The following is a 27,309-nucleotide window of genomic DNA, read 5'->3' on the forward strand; positions in this document are numbered from 1 at the left end:
ACATGTATATGAATGCTATCTGTATATTTAATTAAATTATTCAAGGAATTGTTTGGTGGCCCACCTAGCACTTGTGATTTTAAAGGTCAATTCATGCTGACATTGTGTCTTCTTTTGATTGTAATCTTTGTAAATGCAGGGCTGTTTCTACTATTATTTTTAGAGCCCTAGGTACTGGTGACTGGTTGGACTCAATATTTATATATTTGCTTATTTATTTATTCTTTCATTCATCCACTCACATACTAGATATTTGTTGGGTGTTCTTCTAGGCCAAGGGACTATAGCAGTGAAGAAAACAGAAAAAATATCCTGCTGTTTTGAATATCACATTCCACTGGGGAGAGAGAGGTAATAAATTCATAATTATAAAATAATAAATACGTAAATAATATCAGATGGTGGGAAGTACTATGAAAAAAGATAGGACAGCAAGAGAGAGAATGAGGTTTAGCTATTGGTCATCATCCTTTGAACATAAAGCATAACTATAGAGATTTAGGGTGAGAAATAAGAATTACTAAGAAGGTATCAGTTAACTTAAAAAGCTGTGCATTCTCCTTTTGAAATAATCTTAGTATAACTTTAAGTGTAGCTTCACTCAGGCAATGAGGCAGTTTAGCTAAGTTTAATTGCATCTGTGAATCTGAGAACAGAACTGTATCTGCAGAGATTATTTGTCAAAGGCAGGCAGTGTTTTCCTTTCATGTGCAAAGCTCAAGTCTGATTGTGTGAGCCCCTGATTGAGTGGCTTGGATAGAGATCAAAGTCCTTCATCAGACCCACAATGCTGTGTGCATAGCCTCCATCCTCCCATTTTGGTCCTGTTTTGCAGGCTGCTTCCTCATGCTCTCTCTCTTCTTTCTTCTCCGTGGATGTGTCTCATCCCGTCACACCGCAGGACACGTTGAAAGGCTCCCTCTGCTGCACTGTGCTTCCTTGACTGTTCCTTTGAGCCTGTGTCTTCCGGAAGCTTCCCCTGACTGCTACCCTTTGACCGTTATGGCATCACAGTTCTTTCTTAGATCTCAGTGCAGGTGAAATTTTACAGATACTCATGTGATCTATTACTCAAATAATTTGAGCAATCAGTTAAAGCCTATAAACTCCTTGACTCATAGTTGGGTTAGGTGACAAACAAACTAGTTTCTGTAGTAGATATACCTGGAAAGACAGATTTATGAATATTCTTAGAATTTAGTTGTGTAGAGTTATAAACTCTGCCAGTGCCTAGAGGAATCCACAGTGCACATTAAAAGTATACACTTAATTTTGGTTACCTAGTTACCCTGGCTGGGTACATAAGAGACTCTGTTGGAACTCTGGGAAACATTGAAGAAAATTATGTAATAGTATAAAATTTAAATCACCTTCTTATATTTTAAAAAGGAGAGTGACATCCAAAGAGATTTCTCTAGATTTCATTCTCTTTTTTAAGTTTAGAATATTTAAAGGAAACCAATGACTCTATCCTCACTACTGAAACAAATCTGTACATTTAGATTGGCAGAATATTTTATGGTATGGTTAGAACTGGGCTCAGAAGAGACTGTGACCTTTGCACATTTGATGATTTTATTTTCTTAATTTCCTTTTCAAAGCTATACATCTTTCCTGGAGCATCGGAACTCTGAATCATGGAAGAAAGTAAATTGATTCTGTATTCTTCAACCCTACAATTTGGCAGCGAGAATATTTTTTTCCTAAAAATGACTCATTTACAAAGAGACTTTGTGTGAACATGGAAAAGACTTACATACTCTCAGAAATCTTGCAGTTGGGGGTAGGGTGGGTATCTGGGCCTGCTAATAATTGCGAAATGGCAAAATTAATGTTGAACAGGATTAGTTGGTCAATGATCATGTGAAAGTTACAGTTCTACAAGAAAAGACAGACACTTTTATATTCAGAAAAAGAAAAACTCAGTAAGCTATATAAAAAGCTTATCATTTTTCCTGTTTTAGGGCATTTTTCTTGTTTTAATGTACCCTGCTATGAGTCAACCAATGTTTTATTTTTTGCTCCTCTCGGAAAGTGTTCTGTGTTGTAATATTCCTCACCGTTAACCTTTATTTTCCTGATTTTTAGTCCAAAATTTGTTGTTCTGAATTTCATCCAATTTCTTCTGGTGATTTGCCCTGGGATCTCCCAGCTTGAATGTGGTTTTGGTTTTTCTTTATTTTGTTGCTAATCACGCTTCCTCTAGCTTCTAAAATAATCATTGAATATCTTGATACAACTAAGTTTTCAAGAATGCATCTCATCGTACATTAAGAAAACAACAACAAGCTGGTTCTTATAGTGTGGGAAGCATTGATTATTCCTGTATTGCAGTTCTTCTAAAGACAAAGCAAACAGGGCCATTAAAAAATACACAGAGACCTTGTTCACACGTTCAGCAGTAGATCTGTATGCATTCTGAAGAAAGGTTGTCATGATGTGATGCCCAGCCATGACATTCTTCATGCTCTAACGGTGGCCATTAAGACTACAAAATAACATTCTGCAGAAGTGTTCTCATGGCTTTGCACAATAGTCACTGAGTCTGAAGACAAGAAAGAAGCTCACCTTTACTGAGTTCCTTATGCCTGCCAGACTTTTTCACCTGATTCCATTTATTTATTTTCAGAAGCAAAGTGGGTATTATTATCCTAGTTTATGGTGAGAAACTGAGGCTTAGCTAGGCAAAATGACTTAGCCGAAGTCCCACAGAAAGTCAAGGGAGGAGGACAAATTCAGCCCCAGGTCTTTTCCAATTTCAAACTTCATTGCCTTTGCACTTCACTGTGCTGCCTCCCAGGATTTGGGGATGTGATGAGTCTGCCTGAGGTCACATTATAAGTCAGAGGTGAGCTGGGAACATTGGGGCATCTCCACATTGCTTTAATCCATTAAAATATGATGTGCCCTCTCTAACAAATGCAACACGTTCACTTATTTCTTCTTCGAAGGGGAGAGATGGCATGGCAGCTTCTTTTTTTTTTTTTTGCGGTACGCGGGCCTCTCTGCCGCGGCCTCTCCCGTCGCGGAGCACAGGCTTCGGACGCGCAGGCTCAGCGGCCGTGGCTCACGGACCCAGCCGCTCCGCGGCATGTGGGATCCTTCCGGACCGGGGCACGAACCCGTGTCCCCTGCATCGGCAGGCGGACTCTCAACCACTGCGCCACCAGGGAAGCCCGGTATGGCAGCTTTTGATCTTCTACAAAAGATTAACTTTCTGAAAAAAAAGTAATAAAGCAGATATGACATTTGGCTTAACTTTCGGAAAAAATGTGAAAGAAAATAATTCATTAAATGTGAACTTTGCTGATGACCAACAATTTTGATACATAGTAACTTTCTTTTGAGGAATTTTATGAACATTCCTTTCCTCTGGGTCTTCAGAATTCTAACCAACTTAAAACCAGTCTGGCAAATGGACTCCCTTGAATCCGATGAATTGTTCTAGAATCCTAAGATTGGATGTGCCATGATGCATTTTCTGATAAGAAGGTATTTCCACCTGCTCTGTCAACTTACTAGTTATGCAACTTTTGGCAAGTTCTCAGTTTCGTCATCTGCAAATGGGGATAATGTAGAACCTACATTAAAGGGTGACTATGAGGATTAAGTGAATTAACATATATGAAATACGTAGTCTGGAACATGATAAATACTATATAAATCATTGTTACTATTATTTATTCCAGTTACAATAGCATGTTTCAAGTCATGTCAGACTATCCAGAGGGTGCACATGGGTTTTGAAGGATCTAAAGAACATCCTAGGAGGTGGCATTTATAAGTAACCTGGTTCTGTGTAGGCGTCTGCTAGCAGTGACAGCTGAAATACAATTCTAGGCCCATCTGATTCCAGAGTGAAGGAGATTCAGTGATAACTAGACTGGCAGAGATACCAGGCTGAACAAACTGTGTAGCTTGACTTTCTTCTTTCTCCTCACTGATCTTGAGAACGTGAGCCACGCAGTATTACTAACAGTTTCAATTTGCCACCGGAAGCAGCTCAAGCAAACGTGATTCCTTGGAGAAAGAGAGTTTTTTCACACTTGCGTGCAGCATGGATGACTTGGAAGTGAATTCTTCCAACGTTTGATTAACAGAATATGTAGCAGATGCTCTGTTCAATGCTAGAGATATAGAAATAAATGATACCTGGTCCCTAATCTCAAGGGAGCATAATCCAGTGACACAGAGACAGTGCCAGCCCAGAGAGCAGATGATGAGTTTGACAATTGCAGGTTGTTTTTGTATGGAGTATGAAGAGGTTGGTTATGAGACTCGTTCACAGTGAAGTAAAATGTTTAAGGATGGGGCCAATGGACTCGAGAAATATTTGAGTTTGAGGAATACAGGAGAAAACATAATTATGTGAACAACTGAATGGGGAAAGGCTGATGGTTGGTTATGGAAATTATATAGTCATCCTCATTCTGGGAGTAGCTGAGAGCATTTTATAAAATGAGAACTTCAAGTGCATATAAAAGGAGAAAAACAATAATCTAAGACTGATCTTTCTGGGACAACCATTAGTATTGCTATTATTGTTAGTATAGCTAGCAAAGAATAGTAAGAGGAATATTTGAAAATGGGACTGGAAAAGCAGGGAATTCTGATGTTTCTGAAATTACAGCTAAAAATGTACTGACAAGTGAGTGGGTGAATACAAAGATCCATGCAGACACCCATGAATAGCCACATGGTAATGAAGGTTTTAGATTCAAGAATGAAGATGTTATTGGAAACATTAATGAGATTTGTGTAAGTAACTCTTGACAACAGAATACTGTACCCAAACAGTAAGATCCGAGGAAGATGGGATGTGGATAAGAGAAGTAAATGTTTGCAGGTGCCAAGTGGTCCAAGTCAACCCGACATTGAGCGTGGTAAACCTAGATAAATGTTGAGGGACTGCAAGTTTGTTTTGGAGTTTAGTTGCCATGTGCTGAGTGAAGATTGAATACTTTGCCTCTGTCTGAAAAAGTTGTGCTGTTTTACCAAAGCTCCAGATTCTGGAGGGATGTGTAGGAAGAAGTGGAGATGAAAGTGACCTCAGCAGATGGCTCAGCCTTGGAAGGTGTGGGGACATGTCACAGCCATGTTCGGGGGGTAAACTTTCTAAAATGGGCAAACCAAAGGCTGTTATAGACTTACCTTGAAGAATAATATTCATCCAGGTGTAGTTTATTCCAGAGGTTAACTCGGATGGCCATAATCAGGTAGTTTAAAAATGTATTACATTTGTTTAATCCTCCAATCCTAGATGTTTTTCTTTTGAATACATTGAATATGTTTCTAATGTGCAGAACATTTCTCCAGCAACTGTGAACATTGTCTCTCTATTTCCCTCCCAGAGCCTTCCTTTTAATCAAAGCATTTCTGGATAATTTTATTGAGTTAGAGATATTTCAGACCTTTTTTCCTAAAGGCTGAGGGCTGTGAATTCCTTATTAAGCACTTTGCCACTTTGTTATTTTAGTTTCTTAAACAGTCACGAAGTGAAGTCATAAGGTGTGAGAAATGTGAGAAGGAATGAATTCTGAAATGGAGGGCTGCTCTGTGTAAATATGATGAAATATTAATTACTTCTTGTTTCCTCTTCTTCAGGGATATCAGGGAATGGCAGGATCACCAGGTGTTCCAGGATCCCCAGGAATACAAGTATGTGATCTGTATATACATATTTTAGAAATACCATTTCTAGTGAACCAAAACACATAACTAACAGAATTTTATTCTGTGGTTAATTTAGGGAGCACGAGGACTACCAGGTTATAAAGGAGAACTGGGGAGAGATGGAGAAAAGGTAAATATGTACAAGCAAAGGTGTGTTCAGTTGTTTTAGTCACTCAAAGACAAAGGATGCAATCTATGATGACTCCCATTCAATAATGTTCGTCTTGGTGAATTCCAAGATGTCAGCTCAGAAATGTGTCAGTGGCCGTTGGCTGATCAAGCTCACAGGAGGCTTTTATCACTAGATCAAAGTGGTTATCACTAGATGACCACTGTCAGATGGCACAGGTATTGGCATTGCCCTGGTACCATGTTCCTTCTCTGTGATTAAGCTCTGTAAGGAGCTACCTTCTTAGAGGGAAGAGCATTATGTGAATGGAATGTGTTCCCGTGTTAGCCGCAGACAGCCATATGTCCATCTCCACAGCAGAAATCTATCTTAGCCTTACTGGACTTCTCTCTCTTGTAAGGATTCAGTGGGTACAGACAACATTTGTCTGATTTCCTTTTTTACAGCTCTGAGATTTGCCATGTTCTTTAAATATGTTCAATATTTTAGTACCTCCCCAGGGATCTAGTCCTGCATCCAGGTAGCTGGTCCACATCGAAGATGCCCATTGGAATTTGCTCGAATCCCCATGATGATTTGTTAGCTTAATTCCTAAAGCACAGTCTTATTTCTACATTCTTTGAAGGCCTTCTGTTTGCTCTTGATAAAAACCTGAACTAATTTTCTAGCTCCAATTCTTGCAAAATGATTGCCTTTTAAAAATAGTGTGCACAGAATTCACACTTGAGAAACACTGATCTGGGCTCTATTTTATGTTTTTATGGTTGCTTATGCTGGTTATAGAAAATTGTAGCTGCTCAAGTACCATCTCTGGATGGACCCCTGGAAGATCTTATGATGGGTCTACTGCTTTCAAACTGTTTGATCTTGGCACGTGACTTGACGTCTTTGAATCTTATTTTCTACATTGACTCAGTGGGGATTTCTTTATAGATTTGTTGTAAGGATTAAATGCGATAATATATGAAAAATACTTAGTGTGGTCCCTGATACAGGGTTTTCCTTAAATAAATGCCTGTTGTTTTGTTGTTCTGTTTTGCTTATCAAGGAGCGAGGTTGTGGTTGGGATGTCACATGGGGTGGGCTGGCATGTGTCATGGGCAAGAAATGTTAGAGCAAACAGAAGGGTTAGTGTCTGGAAAAGAAACAGAGAAGATGGAATGTCAGGACAGCTCTATAATGTGGGGAGAGCCAGGGAAAGCAGAACAACAGCAATAATTGATAGAACTCTGGAGGAAGTGGTACAAAATCCTCTTTTCTCCTCAATGGCCCTGGGCCTCTATGAATCTTTTTAGCCACTGGCAATCTCTGCCTATTTAAAATGATAGAGGTGCATCTTAAGAGGTGCTGGAGAGCAGGCCAGGCCCACAGGAATGGAGATGTCTTATATTTGTATGTTCTGGAGGTATCATGAGAGACCTCCAACCTCCTCTAGGAGAATGGGGGATTCCACTAGGAAGGTGTGGATACCTGTTCCTAGGAGACCACATACCAGGCACCTCACCCACATTCTAGTCTACAAGACTGTTGCTGTTTCTTTAACATTCTCACAAGTAGCCTGATTTGGGGATGTGGGGAATGTATAAAAGTATGCATGTATGAATAAGTGTATTTAGGAATGGATGGGTTAATACATTTATTTGTTTTTGTGTTGACTTGGGTTTTAGAGACCCAAAATAAAAAGGAGGCTTTTTATTCATTTATCTTAAAAGAATTGGAGTAAAATACCGTATTTAAAAGTAAAGAACAATAATCTATGAAATAGAAGCAGACTCATAGACATAGAGAACAGACTTGTGGTTGCCAAGGGAGAGAGGGATGGATTGGGAGTTTTGGATTAGCAGATGCAAACTATTACATATAGGATGGATAAACAACAAGGTCCTACTGAATAGCACAGGGAACTATATTCAATATCCTGTGATAAACCAAACTGAAAAGAATATGAAAAAGAAGTATATATATATATATATATATATATATATATACACACTTTGACATACACCAGAAACTAACACAACATTGTAAATCAACTATACTTCAATAAAACAAAAATTTTTAAAAAAGAACAATACTTCCATTAGTCACATCTTAAGGTAACTGCTGTATTGTTTTGGGTCATTGCACTGTGTTTAAAATAGTACTTTTACAAAGCCACACATTCTATTAAAGAAGATAAGATGTATGTTTATGTAAAGTTCTTTGTTTTCAGACCAGTAGTGATTTCATTCAGTGTCGTTTTCTGAAGTTCATTGTTTGGGTGTCAGCTCTGATTGACACAGTCATTGTGGGCCTAAAATCACCACATGCTGCCTCTAAATTCCCTCCTTACATTCCTTCTGGCTGCAGGGATTTCTTTATTTAGAGCTACAATAATTTAGTGAGTTAGTTAAAGGCATTTCCTTGGGTGTTCCTCTAGAATACAATTTGTTAATTTTCAGAAATGGGAAGGTTGAAAACATACCCTGGAGATGGCCTTGACTTGTGATTGCTCAGGGCATTTTTTCCAGGCATAACCCATGGCCTTTAGGGGATTGTTCCACACCATAATGTTCTCTGTTAGGATATTTTCCCAGAATAATTTCCATTTTGTGGATTTCCACTGAAACTCCCATAGGAGTTTCCACTTAAGATAATTAAAATTATATTCACTTTCTTGCTGACTGCAACCTTTGTTCCTCACATATCAGAAAATAGAATGTGTATAGATTTTGCATGGGGTTTTTTTTCCCTTGAATTTACAAAATTAAAAGGACCCTTTATCCACCAAATTGTCTTCAATTGGTAACTCATTTTATAACATGCTTTAGAGATATTCCTTGGACTCCAAGAAATACTTTAAGTACTTCAAAGAACTTCCTCAGCTTTAAGGAAACCTAATATATTTAAATCGTGTGGAGAAATATATTTTGTTAAAACTTATATTAAGCTGGGTTGGTTTTTATGGGTTTTCTAATTGAGTATTTCTAATTGATTATATGGGTTTTGTAATTGAGTATGAAACTTTCTATGGCAATGCAATTCTGGAGACACAGGAAGTATTAATAATTTTTTTAATCTAGCCAGATTTGTACCAACTCATCACTTAGTTTCTCTGGGTTTAAGAAATAAAATATATTAATTCTATCTAAGGTGTCCTTATGGAACCAGTTATACATTTTGTTTAGTTTCTTCATTAGAGTGTTAAACATTTGAATTGTCCTTTCAAGATCTCACTGTCCCGTTGCTCTCAGCATCCAGAACAGAGTATCATGTAATGAGCGAGCCTTTCTTACACGAATAAACCCCATTATCTGCACTTTGAAAGGCAAAAGCTGAAGTGATGTTATAGCGGTATCTATTACATAGTTGGTCATAATCAAGGAACTCCAATATATATGTTGAGAGAACAGTAATAAAGGACCAAGCTGAAAAGTGTTATTAGGGAATAATATGTAAAAAATTTAACATGCTAGTGGCTTTATTTCTTGCAGAGTTCCTGAAGACAAAAAAAATAAAACAAAGCCAGTAATGACATAAGAGGGAGAAATAGAACTAACTTAGGAAAGTGGCCATCTTTCTCTTATTTCTCGAATAGAGAGAGTAATCTACCCGTGTATCTTTCTGATAGCACCATGACCCAAACACGGGGTTATGTGGGTGTGTTTTGCAGGATGGGGAGGCTTAATGCAGTGACAGGTTCCAGGCTGTGCCCTGATTTCAGACTGCTTAACCTTCCTAGTCATACTTCTTAATCTCTTTAAACCTGGTTTCCCAAATCTAGAAAGTGGGACTATAAGTATTTCTTCATAGCCTTGCTGTAAAGACTAAATAAAATCATGCATGTACCTGGCCAAAATTAAACACTGTAAGTTAGTGATGATGATGATGATGATGGCGATTTGTAAATGTTTCCGAAAATATCTTTCGTTTATCCCTTATTGTTTCTCACAGTGTTGAAGTGCCCCTTATGAAGCAATCAGACAGGAATTCCCTAAACCTCTTCCCACCCCACTTACTCTCTTTGCTGTGTGTGTACCTATATTCTACCCTCTCTTCTGTTAATATGGATGAACTGTCCATGTATAATGTTTAGCCCTCCTCTGTGCTCTGGGTCTCATCCTTCTCCATTACTTTGTGTTATTCATTAGCCCCTCTCTTCTGTGTCACTAGTTTTTTCGTTCTTTTTTAAAAAATTTATTTTATTCCTGTCCTAAAGACGCAGACGTAGAGAATGGACTTGAGGACACAGGGAGGGGGAAGGGTAAGCTGGGAAGAAGTGAGAGAGTGGCATGGACATATATACACTACCAATATAAAATAGATAGCTAGTGGGAAGCATCCACATAGAACAGGGAGATCAGCTCGGTGCTTTGTGACCACCTAGAAGGGTGGGGTAGGGAGGATAGGAGGGAGACACAAGAGGGAGGAGATATGGGGATATATGTATATGTATAGCTGATTCACTTTGTTATACAGCAGAAACTAACACACCATTGTAAAGCAATTATACTCCAATAAAGATGTTAAAAAATTTATTTTATTGAAACATAGTTGATTTACAATGTTGTGTTAATTTTTGCTGTACAGCAAAGTGACTCAGTTATACACACACACACATACATATATATATACACACACACAGTCTTTCTCATATTCTTTTCCATTATGATTTATCACAAGGTATTCAATATAGTTCCCTATGCTCTACAGTAGGACCTTGCTGTTTATCCATTCTCTGCATAATAGTTTGCATCTGCTAATCCCAAACTCCCAACCCCTTCCTGCCCCACCCGGCTTGGCAACCACAAGTCTGCTCTCTATGTCTGTGAGTCTGTTTCTGTTTCATAGATAAGTTCATTTGTGTCATATTTTAGATTCCACGTATAAGTGATATCATACGATATCTGTCTTTCTCTTACTTCACTTAGTATGATCATCTCTAGTGTTGCTACAAATGGCATTATTTCATTCTTTTTTATGGCTAAGTAGTATTCCATTGTATATGTACCACATCTTCCTCTCCTCCCTTGAGTTTTTTATTGTAATATTATTAAATATAAATGTATATGAGTTTAAATGTATGTGTCAAATATATATACATATTTGTGATAAGCATGGCAATAATTGATATATTGGTATAATTAATGGTATAATTCACATAATAAATAATAAAATATTATTAAATACATATCGACACACTCTTTTTTTCTAATAAATATTTTGTTTCATCTGAATCTGGAGAAATTGTGGAATTGTTACAAGCAGGAATTTTTCAGAAAACTTTCCCTCCTTCTTATGGAAGAAGTGGTACCACATTTTCCTTCTTTCCTACCTCCTTTCCTCAGAGGCTTTTTTTCCAAAGCAGCAGGGCCTCCCAAAATGTTTTCTAAAGTCAGGCTTGGTTGAGCATCCCTGTGTCTGTCCATGTGGTGCTGACCTTTGTGTGTGCTCAGGTTTTCACTACTTCTGTGGATGTTTTTGCAAAGTTTTGATTGTTTTCTGATCTTTCAGCCTCTTTTCTTTTAGGGCCCTATAATGGATTCAACATCTCAGTTTATGGCGATGAACCATTCATTCTATGTCCTGCCTCATTTCTTGGCTGCTCTGCTGCTTTCTGTCCTGTTTCCTTTTTCTCTACTGGCATCATTGGGAAACTTACAACTTTTATTGAATTTTTACAGGATGCTTCATCTTGGTTCTAAACTCTTATTCCTCATCTTCATTTTGGGTGTGCTCTGTTTTATGGTCACTGATAAACTGTGGCAGGGACCGTATATTAGGAGCTTAGGAATCTACTTTTTTCCTAGACCTGAGTAGTCCAATGGTGATGCCCAAACCCAAGGGGTTAGAGAGGGAACATTTTAGTAGACTTAAACACTTCCCAGGAAATCATTATTTGTCCTGGTCCTGTGTGACACTTAGTGGTTTTTAAATGAGAAGAGAAGGAACAGGAAGATGTGTAAGGCTTTTGACATGTTGGGTGCTGAAGGTGTTTCCTGTTGTGTGTACGTTTTTCTGTTTTATTTTAGACATGTCTTGTGTGGATATTATCCACATGCATTGCCTATCACATGCCATCCTCGCAAAAAGTCCTATGAGGTTAATAGAGTAAGTCATGCTCTGCCCGTTTTACATTAATTGTAAAGTAAATGAACCCTATTGTACAGTTTTGAAACTGAGAAATGGGGAACTTCAGTCATCTGTCTGAAGTTACTCAAGGATCAGGGGTTGAAATAAAATGTCTGTATCTCAGTCTGGCTTTCTTTTCCTTTCTTTTCACCATATTTTTCTGCTTTGGCCAGAATTGTTTTTAATAGTGTGATTTCTTCCTCTTTTGCTCTATGCCTGCACCATGAGAAGGCCCAATGCCTGTGAGCAGCTGAGGAGGAGGGGGAGGGAAGAGGGAGAGGCGGAGGAGAGGGGGGAAGAAGGCGGGGGAGGAGGGGAGGGAGGAGGAGGTTGGCTAGATGAGTGATGGTTTGAACTGATTGTGCCGTGATAGTGGATTCATAGTCTTACTTTTGCATGTGTACCTGTGAGATGTTTCCTCCATGTCTCAAAAATAAAGGCTTTAAGAAAGAAAAAAAAACTCTCTCAAGGGAGGAGGGATAGTTCCCTGTAGATTGTAGATTATCAAACTTTTAAACTGCAAAATCTTTGCAGTGAAAGTCTTTGGGGCATGTAGTCCCATATATATGTATGAATTACATGCTGTGCTACGGAATAAAGGATTATGTGCATTGAAAACACAGACACACTGAGAAATTTTGAAAGAATGAGATTTTTAAAATATTAGTTTTCATATTCTCTTGTTACTCAAATAAATAATCTTGATGTAACTTTGGAGACTGAGACTCTAGATCAACCTGTGAGATTGGCAGGCTCATCAAAGGCTTGTTATCAGTCAGGAAGCTTCGAGGCAACCTGGGGAAAATGGAACCAACTTACTGCAAATCTTGGATTCTCTTTTATTCTAATCTCTTGTAAACTCAGTGGGAATCAAGAGTGTGACTCCTCAAAATAATTTTTTTATTGGAATTTTCTTGGAGGACTCAAGAGTGTTTACTATATTTTAGAAAATGAAAGTATTTGCATATTCAGTAAATTATCATTAATCACAAGCGAGACATCAGCTAGGATAGAGTAGGTTATGTTGCAATAACACACAAATGCCAAATGCCAATGCCTTAAAACAAAAAAGGTTTATTGCTCATCAAACTGCACACTTATTAGCAGACTCAGGCTAACAAAAGTTTTACCCTCTAGATTTTAACTAATTACAGTAGCAGGTCCCTAGAGAATCAAAGAGTGGCTCATAAACCACTTCCATTCATCTTTAATTAGCTAGAGCAAATTTTGTAAACCACACCAACTTCAAGAGTCAGGAAAGCGTGATTCCCTCCACCTCCCCATGTGCTTAGAAGTAGAGAGAATCTGACTATTGATAAATAATAATCATGTCTACTAAGACGAAATAAGAATGCATCAAGAACGGATTTTTTTTCAAAGAGATTGGTGTCTAATAAAGCACAAAACATATACAAAGTAACTATTTTAAGAGAGTAAATGTTAAGTGCCAAAGACGAGAGTTGAATAAAACTCTAGGAGTTGAGAGGAAAGTTGAAAATTCAAAAAGGCTTCATGAAAGAAATTGTAAACCGAAGGTTAAACATAGATACAGACTTATAGGGGCTGTTCTTACCCAGTTTAAGAAGCCTCTAACTTAGGGAGGCTGTGGTTCCTTACTGTACTGTGTGTGTGTGTGTGTGTGTGTGTGTGCGTGCACGTGTGCGTGTGTGTATTATCAACAAGACTGTATGAACATCTTTGTATATATTTCTCAGAATAGCCAGTTGCTAAACAGTATTTTTGAAATTTCACTTTTTTTCTCATTTATTTGAAAAACCATCATTATCACTAAATTTCCATTCTCATTTGGGTCTGCTGTTTTTGGCTTTCCCTTCTGTTCCATTTACCTGTCTATATCTTCTCTACTGCCAAACAGTTTTAATTATTGTCACTTCATAATATGATTTAATACTGGCAGGCCTAGTCCTTCCTTATTATTCTTTATGATCAAAATTTTCTTGGCTATTCTTACATGTTTATTTTTGCAGATAAAGCTCAGTATCTTTTCTTCAAATTTTTTTGGGAATTCCTATTTATGTTTTAATTAGGATTCCTTTGAATTTATGGATTAGTTTTAGAAGCACTGACATAATTTCAATACTGAATTTTCCTATTCAAGATTATGATTTATCTTTCTTTTTATTTCAAACTTAAAACTCAATGGAATAATATTAAAATTTTATTTTTTATTGGTTCTCAACATTACCTAAGTTTATATGTAGGAATTTTTATCTGTTTTGGTCCTGTTATAAGTGGAACTTTTACTTTAATCTATTTTTATATTGGTTATTGTTTATACATATAAAAACTATTTTGTATATTAATTTTTAAGACAGCAATTAACTGATTTCTCATACTAATTATTTCAGGGTATTAGGTATGTTGGCATATTAGACATGTAATCATAAATAAAGATAATTTGTTTTCTTCCTTCTAGGCTTTACCTCTCTTATTTTTATATTTTGTCTAAACTCATAGGCTAGTCAAAACTGGCTAGAAAAACATTAAAAATAGTGGTAATACTGGGCAACATTGTTTTTAAATTTCAAACAGTCACAATCTCTTTTAGTCCAGGTTTGTGGCTGTTTTGGAAGAATAATTCTCTCAACAGCAAAATACATATTTGTAATTTTGTATCTTTGATTTTTGATTCCAGCCAGTAACATCATCCACAGTCCTGTTTTAGTCATGGCCCTTTCTACATTAATTAATTAGTGATTAATAATTTCTCTTTCTTGAGCCACTATGTCCATCTTGAGAAAATGTTTTGGACCCACCTTAACTGATTTAGAGAATTTGAGAATGGTGTTTATGGCCACACTCTTGATTGGTCCTTCAACTGAACTTCTTTTAAAGGCCTTCTCCAGTTTCATTATTTACCTGTCAGAGATGAGAAAAAAAAGGTGTATCCTCCCAATCCCAGTATTTGGGGACTTGGTCTATGCCTTCTAACTTTGACTTGCAAACTGGCCGATTCTTGTCTGAGCTCATCTCTTTTATAGTTACCTTGTCAAATACAGCCAACATTAATTGATTCATGATACCAACATTCTTTTTTTCTCAGTTCTTTAGCTATGTTTATTGGATGCATTATTTGCCTTTGCAGTTTATTAAAAGCAAAATTTTTTAAAATCAATTTTTCACCACTGCATTCCATGAATCATTGTATTTCCACCTCCAAAAATTATTTTTCACTGCCCACTACCTAGTCCCAAAGCCATTGCCAAATGTATTTTTTAATGTTATTGTTTGGCAACCTCTTTTTTCCTAGTATACCAATTTTTATATTAATTAACTTAGGCTAAGTTTTACTGCAGTAACTGATGATCCAATGGCTCAATGGCCAACACAAGAGCATTTTTTTGTCTTTCATGTTACGTGCCTATTGTAGATAGATGTTGGCTAAAGTTTACTGCTTATTTGCTACCCATTACTTTTAAACCTTGGACACAACTTGACTGAGTGTATTGTGTTTGGGTCACACTTTCTCGTGTTTTGTATTTTGTAGGTATTGTCTTAGTATTCCCCAAGCATTTTGCTAAATTTCTCTGCCCCTCCCCTGTTTCATTGCTATATGTTAACATGGATGCTGTTCCATTTATTTTACTTAAAAATCTTGCTTATGACTATGTCGGTAGCTTTGTCCAGATTATATATTTTTTTGGTTCCAATGTGGGTTGATGCTCCTGGTCTTTTCAGTTCATCTGAGATGAGTTTATCTTATCTCCAGGAAAATAAAGTTTGAAGATGGTGTCTTCTATAAACTGTAGCCAGAGAAGGGAAGTCTTAGCTGGGACTTGGTTCATCCTTAAAGGGAATCCTGCTTTGCCCCTTTCTTCTGTACTTTTATTAAGTACTCATTGCCCAGCTAAGTTCCATCTTATCAAGGTGTATCTTAGTCTACCTGGCCTTCAACTGCTCATCTCAATTCAGCCTGAGTTAGCACAGGTGGTTCTTTCACCATTAATTTATTAGATAGTGCTGGAAACTGAAAATGGAGTAGTAATGTTGCCTTTGAAGGGTTCTATACCTTGAATAACTGTGTCACTCTTTAAAACATGTGGATAAATAACCCTCATTAAATTAAGATTTCTAAGAATTACATCCATCATAGATAACTGGTCACATCCTCTTCTCTCCCTATCAGACAAGCTAAGAAGAATTGTTTGCATGAATTGTTTGTAGGTAATGTCTTAATTTGCCTAAATAATAGTGAACGGACCCAAATCTTGCTGTGCCAGCCATTGGGCTTCTCTTAACTGTGTCTTGACAATTAAGATTTTTGAATCTAAGGCAATAGCACCCAGTATGTCCCACAGAAATAAGTCTTAAAACGATGTCCACTAAATATCAAGCTGTTGTGATTTTCTCCATCTCTCTTCCTTTGGAGAGATGGCCTTTCCTCTTCATAAACTCATCTGGATAGATACCTACTATGAACAATTTCCTAAGATCAGCAATTGGAAGAAAATTCCACAGAATCCTAGAGTGTTTTGAGACCTTCAGCTCAGAGTTTGTCCTCACTGAGCTGGGACCTCAGAGGATGGCTCTCTCCACAGAGTCTTGGCACTTATCATTTCTGTTAACTCCTAGGCCTTGCCACTGTAAGAGCCTAAATATTTTTAGAATAGGTGGCTACTCTCTAAGGGTGGAGTCAGCATTGCTGATGAGATTCCCCTGGCCCAAAATACTTTCCTTCTCTGATTATAAATGAAACCCTGATAAATGAGGATTGGTCTTTCACAGGGATAGGGTTTTAATGTAGATGTGCACTGAACAGTTTGCAGATTTATTTCCAATGAATTTTGACAAGAATGAGGTGGAAGAATATATGTTGATTTTTTTTAGACTGAAATGTGTTTTCTTTAATTAATTTGTTTTATTTTCAGGGTGACCGTGGACTTCCTGGTTTTCCTGGGCTTCATGGAATGCCAGGATCAAAGGTTGAAGAAATCTGTTCTTCTTAAAATTAAGCAATGCCATATTTTATTTCAAATTGAAAGTACTTTATGTTATAAATGGGTTATAAATAAGTGTTGATATATAAATTAAAGTATATTAAAGTAAATGACTGGGTTAAGATTAATAATCATAGTTTACATAAAGCTTTTACAAATTTCCTTTAAAATTTTCAGCCATAAATCTTATAGTATTTAAAAATTGATGAGTAGTTTTCATTATATAGAAATTCTCTTAACTATAAACCTTTTACTATAAGGCCCTGTTATAGTAACAAATGCCCTGTTTTTTCCTTGCTTTTGGTTATAAAGCCTGGGAAATAGGACTTTTTTAAACAAACTTTAAATAATTTATTTCTATTTTATTTTGATGTGGGCATATTAAACTCTGTTGTTTATAATTGGAATTGTTTTTTGTTTAATATATAAGCGAAATATTAATTTTAGAGAAATTAAAATATTAATTTCTCTAAAATTCAGGATTTATATTTTTATCTTTTAGGGTGAAATGGGTCCCAAGGGAGATAAAGGATCACCTGGATTTTATGGCAAAAAGGGAAGTATAGATCCCAAAACAAAGTCTCCATATTGAACTTTCAATACAATGGAAATAGAAAATTTGAATTTCAGTCCCAGCCCACTGTTGTAGCAATTAGCTTTGTTCACCTTTCTCAGGGGATTTATCCAGAACAATGGAAAAATAACTGTTGACTGTTATGCATGGTATTCTATAAGAATACTTTGTGTTATTGAGCCTTCTGAACTTTAAAAATATTTACAGAGGATTCCTTGGAAGTGATAGCTGTTTAACAGTATCCATTGAGAATCCTATTTTTTCACATTGAAGGAAATATTTAGTCTCTTTATATTTAAGATGCTCATTGCTTTTTACTTTTGCCAAGTAGTGGTTTCTGTGTTTAGATGCTTGTAATTCTGCATCCATCTTATCCTCAATGTCATGTGTCCTGGTAAAATAATGCTTTGCTGAAAGCTGCAGGGTCAACGCAAGCTGTGGTTCTATGAATTCTGTCACTCCATAAGGAAGTTAGCTTACTTTCCTATGTAAGTTCGAGTTGGAATTTTAACTCCAGGGTTAAAATTTTTGTTTTTAATACAGGGTGCAAAAGGTGAAAAGGGGAATGCTGGTTTTCCTGGCCTTCCTGGACGTGCTGTGAGTTTGACAGAAAAAGTTCTTAAGTATTTTACTTTAAATAAAATGTAACCTCTACTATCTTCTTTTAAAAAGAAAAATTAGTGCAGAAAATATATTAAAATACTTTTATTTATTTTTTCAGGGAGAACCAGGAAGACATGGAAAGGATGGATTAATGGGTAGCCCTGGTTACAAGGTATTTACAAAAAAAAAAAAGATTTCTGTAACTTGTGAGTGAATATGAGAAAAATGTACAGATATTAGACTTTTTTAATGTATGACATTGGTATAAAATGAATGAACTAAAAGTTGTTTTAGTGTAATTTTAAAATGATTCTAAATTTATTTTGAGTCTATCATGAATTCTTCTGTGTTGGAAATAAAATCCCAGGATATTAGAAGGTTGAGCTTCTTTGATGAGCTATTCAGATGGGTTTGTTTGGTGGATTAGAGGCAGAAGTACTTAGCTGTGTCTCCCAAGGGATTACATTCCTTTTCAGAGAGTAGGGACGGAACCCTTAACCCTAACAATTTCAACTTTAACCCTGACAACTTGTGTGGTGTGAATATGGGAGAATTAGAGCAAGAAGAACAGCAAAAGTGCCAATTACTCACCAGTCCTGAAAAAACTCAAAGACACATGCCCTTACAATGGTGGGTTAACATCATCTTATTCTTACATAAAGAAACTTTTTGGGTCAATTATCAAATAGAAACAGGCTTTCTATAGTGTGGCTTATTAAATAAAAGGACATCAGGTAGGTATATGTATTCAAGTCAGTGTATCTAGAATGAGCCAACAATCCACATCATTGTCCTATTGTACGTTGTTTTGTTTTTGTTTTTTTTGATCCCTAAGGAGAGAATTTGTGTAAATCCATCAACCACCGAGACCACTTGATCAAGCATTGGATTTAGAGATGTCATCATTTTTCCTAATGGTCAGCACTTTGAAGGCCAAACTTGCTCAGAAATTCAGTCCAAATTTTCTTGGTCTATAGATGTTTTCCCTTCCTTCGGAAACATTGTCCATTTTTTCACTTAAAGGTTATGAAAGTTCTCCAAATATCAATGATTCCTTAAAGATTATAGATAGTACTTCCTGAATGTAAAATATGGGGGCCCATTTTCAAGAGCTTAGTCATGTGTTGTTGTTAATTATGTTTCACTGGTTTTGTATTTTATTTCCCATTTGTTTGTTGATTAAACAGATATTTATTGATATTTATTAGGTGCTGGACATGTAGAAGAAAACAAAACTCTCATGGAGCTTATAATATAGTTTCTCTATGTTAGAGAACACAGATTCTTCTCCTTACCTGCAGATTAGGGATTCATCTAATTTAATTTTTCTTTGTCTTCTGTTGTTAAAAGGCCCTGTACCCCAAGAAATGAGATGATTATACATTTTTTGGGGTGGCAGAGTTTAGAGAATAGAAGCAAGTTGGAATTCCACCTCTCAATGACTTTTTCTAACTAGCTGTATGTCGTATGTCAAATTCTTTGACCTTCAGTTTTCTCCATTTCAAAAATGGAGTAAATGTTACCTACTTAGAATGGTATGGTAGAGACAGAGTAAGATAAAGGAATAAGTGTTCAATAAGGAATTCGTTTACTGCCTATTTTTTGATTTGAACATAGACTTAAGGTGCCTTTTTGAGCTTTTTTTAAAAAAACACTTTATTGAGGTATGATTGACATACAAAAACCTGTACATATTTAATGTAGGCAATTTGGTGAGCTTGTATGTAAGTATATGCAGTGAGCCATTACTGCAATCAATGCCATAAACATATCTGTCACCTCCAAAAATTTCCTTCCTCTCTCTTATTATTATTATTATATTAAAAAAAATAAATTTATTTATTTATTTATTTTTGGCTGCGTTGGGTCTTTGTTGCTGTGTGTGGGCTCTCTCTAGTTGCGTCCAGTGGGGGCTACTCTTCGTTGCGGTGCACTGGCTTCTCAATGCGGTAGCTTCTCTTGTTGTGGAGCATGGGCTCTAGGTGTGCAGGCTTCAGTAGTTGTGGCACGTGGGCTCAGTAGTTGTGGCTCGCGGGCTCTAGAGCGCAGGCTCAGCAGTTGTGGCACACGGGCTTAGTTGCTCCACTGCATGTGGGATCTTCCCGGATCAGGGCTTGAACCCGTGTCCCCTGTGTTGGCAGGCAGACTCTTAACCACTGTGCCACCAGGGATGCCTTCTCCATGTCTTTTCATGACTTGATAGCTCATTTCTTCTTAGTACTGAATAATATTCTTGTCTGGATAGTCCGCAGTTTATATTTCCTTTTTGGAATCTTTGGATAATGAATCATACCTAATTTTCTCTGACCGTATTAAAATCTATTTTCTTCCTCCCACTCAGATTTTTGTTTTGGAATTTTTCAGTCCTACAGAAAATTGAACCTTATAAATATATGAACATTTATTTCTATAATTTTTTTTTGTTGAGCCACTGGAAAGTAAATGAGACACTGTGCATTTCTCTCCTAAACACTTTAGCTTATATCTCCTAAGAATACTTTAATTCCATCATGATGCCCAAGAGATTTACTATCAATACAACACTATTTTCTAATATAAGCCCATATTCAAATTTTTCTAATTGTTTAAAAATTGTTCTAAATAGCTATTTTTTCACCTGATACAATCAAGATTTGTGCACTGCATTTGGTTGTGTATTCGTCAGGGTTGCTCCAGAGAAACAAAACTAATAGGATGTGTGTATGTGTGTGTGTGTATTTACATTATTTATAATGTATTTGTCAATATATAAATGTATATTTATATACCATATATATCAAAATAAATATTTATATTTTCATGTGTGTATATATATATATATTTTTTATATATAGAGGGGTAAGGGGGTGTTGGTGAGGGAAAGGGCGAGGGACAGGGAGGGATGGGGATTGATTAATTGATTCATTCATTCAAAGGAATTGTCTCATGCAATTTTGGGGACTCTGCTTTCTGTCACTATAGTTTTACCATTCTCACAATGTCAATTAAATATAATCATACTGTATTTAGTCGTATGGATATATGACAGTTGGTTTCTTCATCTATCAGCTGATGAACATTTGAATTCCTATATTTGGCATTTATGAATAATGTTGATATGAATATTCTTATGCACATCTGAGTTGAACAAGTTTTCATTTCTCTTGGGTTGATACCTAGTAGAATTGCTGGATTGTATGGTGAGTGTATGCATATTTAACTTCCTAAGAAATTTCCTAACTATTTTCCAAAGTGGTTTCATTCTTCTCTATTGCCATCAGCAATTCAAGAGAATTCCGGTTTTACCACAACCTGCCAACACTTAATATTTTGTATTTTAGCTATTTTAGTTGGTACATAATGGCATCTCATGTGGTTTCAGTTTGCATTTTTCTGATGACTGACAGTGTTGACATCTTTTTATGGGCTTGTTGGCCATTTGTATATCTTCTTTTGTGAAGTATCTATTCAAAACACTCGACCATTTTAAAAAACTTTGGGTGGTCTGTCTTCTTATTGATGAATTGTAAGAGTTCTTTGTATATTCTGAATATTGGTCCTTTATCAGATATGTATTTGTGAATATTATCTCCCGACCTTTGGATTGCCTTTCTTTCTTAATGGTGTCTTTTGATGGGAAGAAGTTTTTACTCTGGATGAAGTCTAACTTCTTAAAATATTTTTCGGTTCATGCTTTTTCTGTTCTATTTAATCTTTACCTAACTTAGGGGCAGAGATTTTCTCATATCTTTTCTTCTAAAAGAAAATATTTTCAAATTTTCTAAACGCACATATAGAACATCATATTTTCTAAAACTGTATCATCTTAGCTTACGAATTTAGCTCTATGATCCATTTTGATGATTTTAATTTCTATGTATGGTGTGAGGTAAAAGTTAAGGTTCTTTTTTTTCCCCTTTTGGAGACCTGGTTTTTCCAGCACAAATTATTGAAGAGACTATCATTTCCCATTGAATTACGTGAGCATTTTTGCCAAGTATCAATTAATCAATATACGTGTGAACTTATTTTTGGACTCTTGATTTTGTTCTACTCATCTATACCTCTATCGTTTTGTCAACAACACACTGTCTTGATTATCATAACTTTAAATTAAGTCTGGGAATCAGTTAGTATAAGCATCTAAATTTGTTTTACTTTTTAAAATTGTAATAGTCTAGGTCGATATAAATTTCATATAAGCTTTAGTATCAGCTTGAAATTTTCTTACCGAAAACGCCTTCTGAAACTTGTTAAAGAAACTTTTTAGTGTGGAATACTTTTAGATTTACTGAAAAGTTGTAGATAAATAGTACAGAGACGTTTCCTTATACACCTTACCCAGTTTCTCCTGATGTTAACATCTTATATTACTATGATGCATTTGTCAAAAGTAAGAAATCAATATTGTCAAATTGCTGTAAATGGAACTCCATACTTTATTTGGATTTCATCAGTTTTGCCTCTAATGCCCTTTTGCAGTTCCAGGATCCAATCCAGGATACACCACATCGCATTTTTTTTGGTCGTGCCTCCTTAGTCTCCTCTAATCCGTGATGATCAGTCTTTTCTTACTTTTTATGACTTTGATAGTTTTGCAGAGTGTTACGTTTTCTGTAGAATGTCACTCAATTTGGGTTTGTCTGATTAGACTGGAATTATTTTGGGAGTGGCAGAGAAGGATAACACAAAGGTCAGTGCCCTTCTCATCATATTAGAGAGTAAATACTATCCACATATCTGATCATTGGTATGTTAACCTTGGTCCCTTGGTTATGGTATTATCCATGTTCAGTTTACCCATGAACAACGTGGGGGTCAGGGCTACTGACCCTCCCCACAGTTGAAAATCCTAGTATAATTTAAAGTTGGCCCTCTGTATATGTGGTTCCTCTGTATCCATGGATCCGAATCCGTGGATTCAACCAACCAGGGATCACGCGGTACTATACTATTTATTGTTGAAAAAAAAACGCATATAAGTGGACCCCTGTAGTTCAAACCTATGTTGTTCAAGGGCCAAATATATTTGTCAGGTTTCTCCACTGTGAAGTTACTGCTTTTTCCTTTCCACATTCCATTTGGAATCGAGTCTACAAATCCAGCCCCTATTCAAGATGGGGAAGTATCAACACAGCATATCATTCCACTTATGTTGGTTTTCTTTAATTTACCTCAGCAATGTTATGTGGTTTTCTGTGTACATGTCTTGTATGTCTTTTGTTAACTTAATACCTGAGTATTTTATTTTTTATACTCTTACGAATAGCTTATTTTTAATTTATTTTTGTTTGTTGTTAGCATATGAAAATACAATTTGTTTTGGCATATTGATCATATATCCTGCAATATTACTAAATCTGTTTATCAGTTCCTGCAACTTTCTTTGTAAATTCTTTAGGCTTTTCTGCATAGATGATCATACTGTCTGCAAATCAAGACAGTTTTCTTCTACTATACCAATTTATATTGATATGACTTTATTTTAATAGTTTTATTGCACGGACCCAGCCCTCCAATACAATATTGAGTAGAAGTGGTGAGAATGTACTTTCTTGCCTTGGTTTCTGACAAGGTGGAGAACGTTCAGTCTTTCAGCAGTGTTACTTGCTGGTTTTACATAGAAACCCTACATCAAGTTGAGGAAATTCCTTTTTATTACTACTCTCTCGAGCGTTTTTTTTTTCTTTTTAATTATGACTAGGTGTTGAAATTCATCAAAAACCTTGTTTACATTTATTGAGTTGATTATATAGTTTTCCTCCCTTATTTCCTTAATATGATGTATAACATTGATTTTTATATGTTATGTCAAACTTGCATTATTGGGATAAACCCCAATTGTTCATCTTATATTATTAATCTTACATATTGTTGGATTCAATTTGGAAATATTTTTTAAAAGACTTTTGTGTCTATGTTCATGAGATATATGGTCATTAGTTTTCTTGTGATATTTTTGTATGGCTTTATATCAAAATAATACTGTCTTCTATTTTCTGGAAGAGTTTTTATAGAATTGGTATCATTTCTTCCTTATATGGTACAATTCATTAGTGAAGCCATTTGGACCTGGGCTTTGTGGGTGTGAGGAAGATTTTAATTACTAATTCAATTCCATTGCTAAATATTGGTCTATTTAGAGTTTCTCTTTCTTCTCAATTAAGTTTTGGTAATTTGTACCTTTCAAGGATATAGTCCATTTCATTCAATTTTCAAATTTGTTGCCATATTTTGTTTATAATGTTGCATTATTCTTGTCCTTTTGATGTAGGATTTGTAATGTCCTATCTTTCATTCCTGATATTATATATTTTGTAATAATGACTTATTATTGGTAGTTACAGTTGAAATCAAACACTACAGGGTTTTTCCTTCATCTGGGCCTGGTGCTCTTTTGTTGAGTTTTTTCCTTGATTACTTCCTCTTATCTCTTACATGAAAATTTCTTGGCTTAAGCAATGATAATAAACTTCATATTCTTAGAAAATTAGCCATTCCATCCAGATTTTTCAAGTGATTTCTATCAAATTATGCAAATTCCTCTCATGATTTTTAAAAAGTTTTCTGTTTCAATGATTATTCTGTTGTTTCTTTGAATATTTATACTTTCCCTTTCTACTCGTTTTTGTGTAATTATGTAAGCTTTTGGTTTCTCTACTATGTTGGTTTTTATTTAAAGATCAAACATTGTAATTTAATTATTAACTTCATTGATATTTCCAGTTTTTTAAACTTGTTAATCTATATTCTTTCTATCTTTTTTTCTTATATTTTTTCTATATTTCATAATTGGGAATTAAATTTATTTATTATCATTCTTTCACTATTTTTTGCTCTTAGTATTTAAATTATAAATTTTTTTCTGATCATTACTCCAGTTATACCCCCTTGATTTTAATGTGTATTGTTTCCATTAATATTATTTTTTAGAATTTTTGCAATTTTGGTTTTATGTTTGTTTTTCCAAGAGTTATTTAAAAGTTAAAAAAAAGTTTTTTTTAGGTTGAGAGGCATTTAATTTTGATTCTGTTATCAATTTCTGGTCTTCTTACACTGCATCAGAGAATATTATTTGTATAATTTCTTCTTTATGGGATTTATTGAATTTTAGTCCTTGAACTATTATAACTATTATAACTACTATAACTATAACTAACTATTATAATGATAATTTTAGTCTTTGAACTATAACTTAAAACTATCAGTTTTCAGGAGTGTTCTCTGTGCATATGAGAAGGTGAATCTCTATTTTGAGATGTGAAACTCAGTATCCATTCATTAGACCTATTTCACTGACTATCTTTTTGAGATCATCTGTATACTTAATTTCTGATTTGTTTGATGTGCTTTGGACAGAGTGTGATTTGTTAGTGTCCCTCTTAATGCATTTCCATCTACTTCTCCTTCCATCTTCTGTTTCATGATGGATTTTATATTGTTTGTTGCATAGTTATTTGCAACTGTTATAACTTCATTTTGAATTGTGGCTTTAGCATTATAAAATGTCATTTTTGTCTCCTTTAATAATTTTTAGCTTGAATTCTGCCTTGTCTTTACCAGGATTACATTCCTCCTTTCTGATTATTGGGATTGTTTGCAGAAACAATGCCCATCCTGCTGTCGTGTAGCTTTAAGCTTTTTGAATCACTTTGTTGTAGTTGTTTCTCTTCTATCAAGCATAGAATTGGTCTTTCCTTTCTAAAGCAATCTGAAATATTTTTATTATTTACTGATAGGATTGGTCTTATGTCTGCATAATGATTATGTTATAATTTTATTATACTTACTCTGTGCATTATGCTGTATTTACTATACTTCTTAATGTGATCTATTATTTTTTCCTTTTATTTTCTTTGGGATTTAGGAAAATTTGTATATTTTTCTCAGTGGTCTTTTTTTCCTTGCAGTTTTATTGAGATAATTGACACAGCACTAAGTTTCATATTGTGAGATGTTTACCACAATGTTTGGTGAACATGCATCAACTCATATAGATACAAAAATATAGAAAAAAAATTTTCTTGTGATGAGAACTCTCGATCTACTCTCAACAACTTTCAAGTATACTATATAGCAGTGTTAACTACTAATGGTCTTTATACTAATACCTTTAGTAATCTATAAAAAATACATTTTAGAGTTCCTTTATGCCCCCTTTGCCTTACTTAGGCGTATATTATTTGTTTTGTTAACTTTAAATGGTACCCTATCATCTATGTGGCAATTAATCAATTTACTCTATTTTCTTCTTAATTATTTAATCATACTTTTACTTTGTCAGATCATATAATATTTATAAACTATTTTTCCACTCTTTCCTCACCTTTGTTTCAAATTTGCAATTAATATATTCAGTGTTCATCACCAGCACCTTCACCAATATCCCATAGTCATCATTTGGGCTGGATGAAACTTCTCCTCTGGTATATTCCTTAGGAAGGGCTTGTGAATACAGTATTCTCTGAATTCTTATATTTTAACATGTTTTTCTATATTCTTGTTACTTTAAAAACAGCCTGACTGTCACTATTTTGCCATTGCCATTATCCCTTTAAACCCTTATCTGCTGCTTTTCACTGCTTTTCTCTGAATTTCTTTGAAATGTTGCTTCATTGCTGTCCTGTATGTTTCTGAGACCAATGTAATTGTCTTTCCCTTGTAAGTGGCTATGTCTTTTTGTATGAAAGCCCACAGTGTTAAAAAAAATATGTTTAAAGTTTAATAGTATAAGTTGTGTCTCAGAATTAAGAATTTCAGTTATCCCAAATCCTGTCAATAAGTAGATTCAGGACTATTAATTCTGGACTGTTCTCTTGGATTATAGTTTTAAATAGACATTCTATTACATTGTTTTTGTTTACATCTAAGGACTCCAATTATAGACATGTCAACACTTCTTTGAATGTCTTCTACCACTATCACTTTCTGAATCTTTATATCCTTCTTAGATGGAAATATTAAGAGAGATAAAGGGAGAAAGTGACAATAATACAACAATATTAGGGGACTTTAACTCACCAATTGCATCAATGTAAGATCATTCAGACAGAAAATCAATAAAACAACACTGGTCTTAAAAGACACCATAAACCACTATACGTAATAGATATCTATAGGACATTCCATCTAAAAACATCAGAATACACACTGTTTTCAAGTGCACATGGAATCTTCTCTAGGGTAGATCACATGCTAGGCCACAAAACAAATCTCAACAAATTTAAGAGGATAGAAATTGCATCAAGCAATTTTTCTGTCCACAATAGTATGAAACGAAA

The 27,309-nt window shown here is 35.2% G+C and overlaps 1 protein-coding gene across 2 annotated transcripts in view; it reads left to right on the top strand.

Moving 5' to 3' along the window:
- The window catches only part of COL21A1 (collagen type XXI alpha 1 chain), a gene marked incomplete at both ends in the record, with an annotated part of 125,616 nt that overhangs the window by 42,478 nt on the left and 55,829 nt on the right, over positions 1-27,309 (top strand). For both annotated transcript variants that reach the window (XM_082848837.1, XM_082848836.1), the window contains 6 exons: positions 5,605-5,658; positions 5,750-5,803; positions 16,804-16,857; positions 17,375-17,432; positions 17,964-18,043; positions 18,168-18,221. In XM_082848837.1, the coding sequence (XP_082704963.1) occupies positions 5,605-5,658; positions 5,750-5,803; positions 16,804-16,857; positions 17,375-17,432; positions 17,964-18,043; positions 18,168-18,221 (354 nt within the window). The remainder of the gene's footprint in view (positions 1-5,604; positions 5,659-5,749; positions 5,804-16,803; positions 16,858-17,374; positions 17,433-17,963; positions 18,044-18,167; positions 18,222-27,309) is intronic.

This window comes from Leucopleurus acutus, assembly GCF_964270905.1.
Source record: "Leucopleurus acutus genome assembly, chromosome: 10".
NCBI classification, from domain to species: domain Eukaryota; kingdom Metazoa; phylum Chordata; class Mammalia; order Artiodactyla; family Delphinidae; genus Leucopleurus; species Leucopleurus acutus.